Genomic DNA, 2,442 nt, shown 5'->3' with positions numbered 1-2,442 from the left:
CGTCGTGCCCGCCGTGGTACAAGCAGCTGGCGCTCGAGTGCATGGCCCAAGACGCATCTACTCGTCCGACAGCCGCCACGGTGGTGGCTTGTTTGCGTGCGAATGCGTAGTGCGTCCCATAGTTTTTGGATCGATACATCTACAAAAAAGAGCAATTGTTCATGGCAAAATGGCGCCATAGGCCCGTAGATAATGCTGCAGTGAGTCCAGGAATAAACTCTACGTTGGATACGGGGATACGCCGAGCTTTTCTCTTTCCCCGCGGCTCCGTTCCCGCTGGTAACTCTAATATACACTGTAATTGGACTTGTGTACTACTTTGCGCGGTCTGGTTCACACAACAGTGTACTCTAGTTGATAAAATCTTGGGAAATAAAACGTACCACACTCGCGCGTCCTTCTTGGAATGAATTGATGTTCTTTGAATACCTTGAAGCGCGCCTGTATGATGGGCCGACTAAGAACCACTAAGAAGTGGACGATGGCATGGCAGCGTGCTCGCTATCCAATGTCCGCACGCGAGCGCCCATGCTGGTGCATGGAATACTGTGCTTCCAGCTCGTGCGTCCACACAGATATGACAACACGTGGCAACCTGGTGGCGTGTTTTCAGCCGTATCCGGATAATAGGAGCTAGCACGCTGCCACGTCATGAAACCGTCATCCAGTTCTTAGTGGTTCTTAATCGGCCCATCGTGCAGGCGCTTCAGCAACTTCAAGCCATATCAGCCAATATCAAGGAGCACGTATAGTAGGCTTTGTATCCAGCACGGTTTTATCAACCATCGTACACTGTAGTGTGAACCAGAGCGCGCAACGTAGTACACTCAAGTTCGCGATCCGAGCCACCAGCATTGAACTCATTTTTCAATTTTGCTTCGCCTCGCCAAGCGCAAGATGGTGACTGTTCGCGTGCCCTTCTGTCAGAACCTCCAACGCTATGAGAACGGGGAGGTCTCGCGTGTGTACGTTACGATTCGCCACGCCGGCTGCAGTACCAAGTCGGCGGTGTCCTACTACGAGAGTGAAAAGGTATGGTGGAACGTCGAGCTACGGACGGCCAAAGGCGTCAATGCCACGCACGAATCGACGGTCGAGCTCCAAGTCTTTGAAAAAGACGCGGAAGACGTCTTCATTGGCAGCTGCACGATTCCGGTGCCGCAAAACGGCATGCACTGGGAGCAAGTCGAGCCAATCTTTCGTTCCGACATTCGAACTGGCGACCTTTTCGTCTACATCGACGATAGCAGCTCTGCCAATGCGTCAGTCCCAGTACAGCAAATGTGTGCGCTGTCCGTGGCGACATCCGTGCAGACCACTGCGTCGACAACCGAGCGGTCGGCGGAGCCGTCGCCGCAGAGCCCAGAGCCGGAGGCAGCACTCGACGCAACACCATCCTTGGACATTCCCGACTCGATCACACGCTACGATGCGTCGATGCTCGATCTGACTGCCGAACCGATTGGGAAAGGCGCGTTTGGCCATGTATGCATCTCCAAGCTCGGCAACGCTACAGTGGCCGTCAAGACGTTCCACAAGAAGGGCAACTACCAGGAGGCGTTCAAGAAGGAGGTTAACATTATGCACCGCCTCAACTCGCCCTTCATGCCCAAGCTCATTGGCATCTCCAACGACAAAGATGACCAGCCGTGCATCATTATGGAGCTCATGGACGGCGGCAATCTCGAAGCGCATCTCCAGCGCCTCAGCGAAGAGCGCCCGACGCCTCGCAACGTCGAGCGTTTGGTCCGCATCGCGCTACAGGTCGCCAAGTGTCTCGTGTACCTTCATGGAAAAGGTATCATCGACCGCGATGTCAAGCCCGCCAACATCTTCCTCGACGAGTACACAATCATTGCCAAGCTCGGCGACATGGGTATCTCGCGAGAGCAAGACCTCGACAAGACGATGACCAATGGCATCGGGACGCCGACCTGGGTTGCGCCAGAAGTCATGCTTGGCCTCCGCTACACGGTCGCCGCCGACATCTTTGCGCTGGGCATCATCTTGACGCAGATCAGCTCGCGCAAAGTGCGGCCGTACGCCGGTCACACATTCAGCGGGTATGAGCTTCACCACCAGATTGCTCGCCATGGCTACCGCCCCTCGATGGGCCCGGATTGTCCCACGTGGCTTGTCGAACTCGCGACGGCTTGCATGAGCGCCGACCCGAGCCAGCGTCCTACTGCGGCCGAGGTCGTGCAACAACTCGAGGCGCACTTGGCTCTGCCGCAGCTTCCCGACTCGGACCTTCTCGATCGTATCCTCGTCACGTCGAGCCAGACGAGCCGCGTCTTCCAGTCGTCGTACAATGGCACCTCCGTCATCGTCAAAGCGTTCACATCGTTCTCGCAGGGTCAATTCAAAGGCGCTGTCCAGCGCATGGCAAAGCTGCAGTCGGCACACACGGTCCCGCTACTCGGCGTGACATCGGCACCGGCG

General features: G+C 56.3%; 1 protein-coding gene across 1 annotated transcript; it reads left to right on the top strand.

Moving 5' to 3' along the window:
• Nucleotides 1-897: 897 nt before the first annotated feature.
• SDRG_16992 (TKL protein kinase) lies at nucleotides 898-2,428 on the top strand (the record flags this gene model as incomplete). The annotated part of the gene is made up of 2 exons (XM_008623225.1): nucleotides 898-2,306; nucleotides 2,356-2,428. The coding sequence occupies 2 exons, from the start codon at nucleotides 898-900 to the stop codon at nucleotides 2,426-2,428; spliced, it is 1,482 nt and encodes a 493-aa protein (XP_008621447.1).
• Between the last annotated feature and the right edge of the window lie 14 nt (nucleotides 2,429-2,442).

This window comes from Saprolegnia diclina (genome assembly GCF_000281045.1).
Source record: "Saprolegnia diclina VS20 unplaced genomic scaffold supercont1.175, whole genome shotgun sequence".
Classification (NCBI taxonomy): Eukaryota; Oomycota; class Saprolegniomycetes; order Saprolegniales; family Saprolegniaceae; genus Saprolegnia; species Saprolegnia diclina.
The sequence above is the reverse complement of the archived record's forward strand: the minus strand, read 5'-3'. Positions and strand labels throughout refer to the sequence as shown.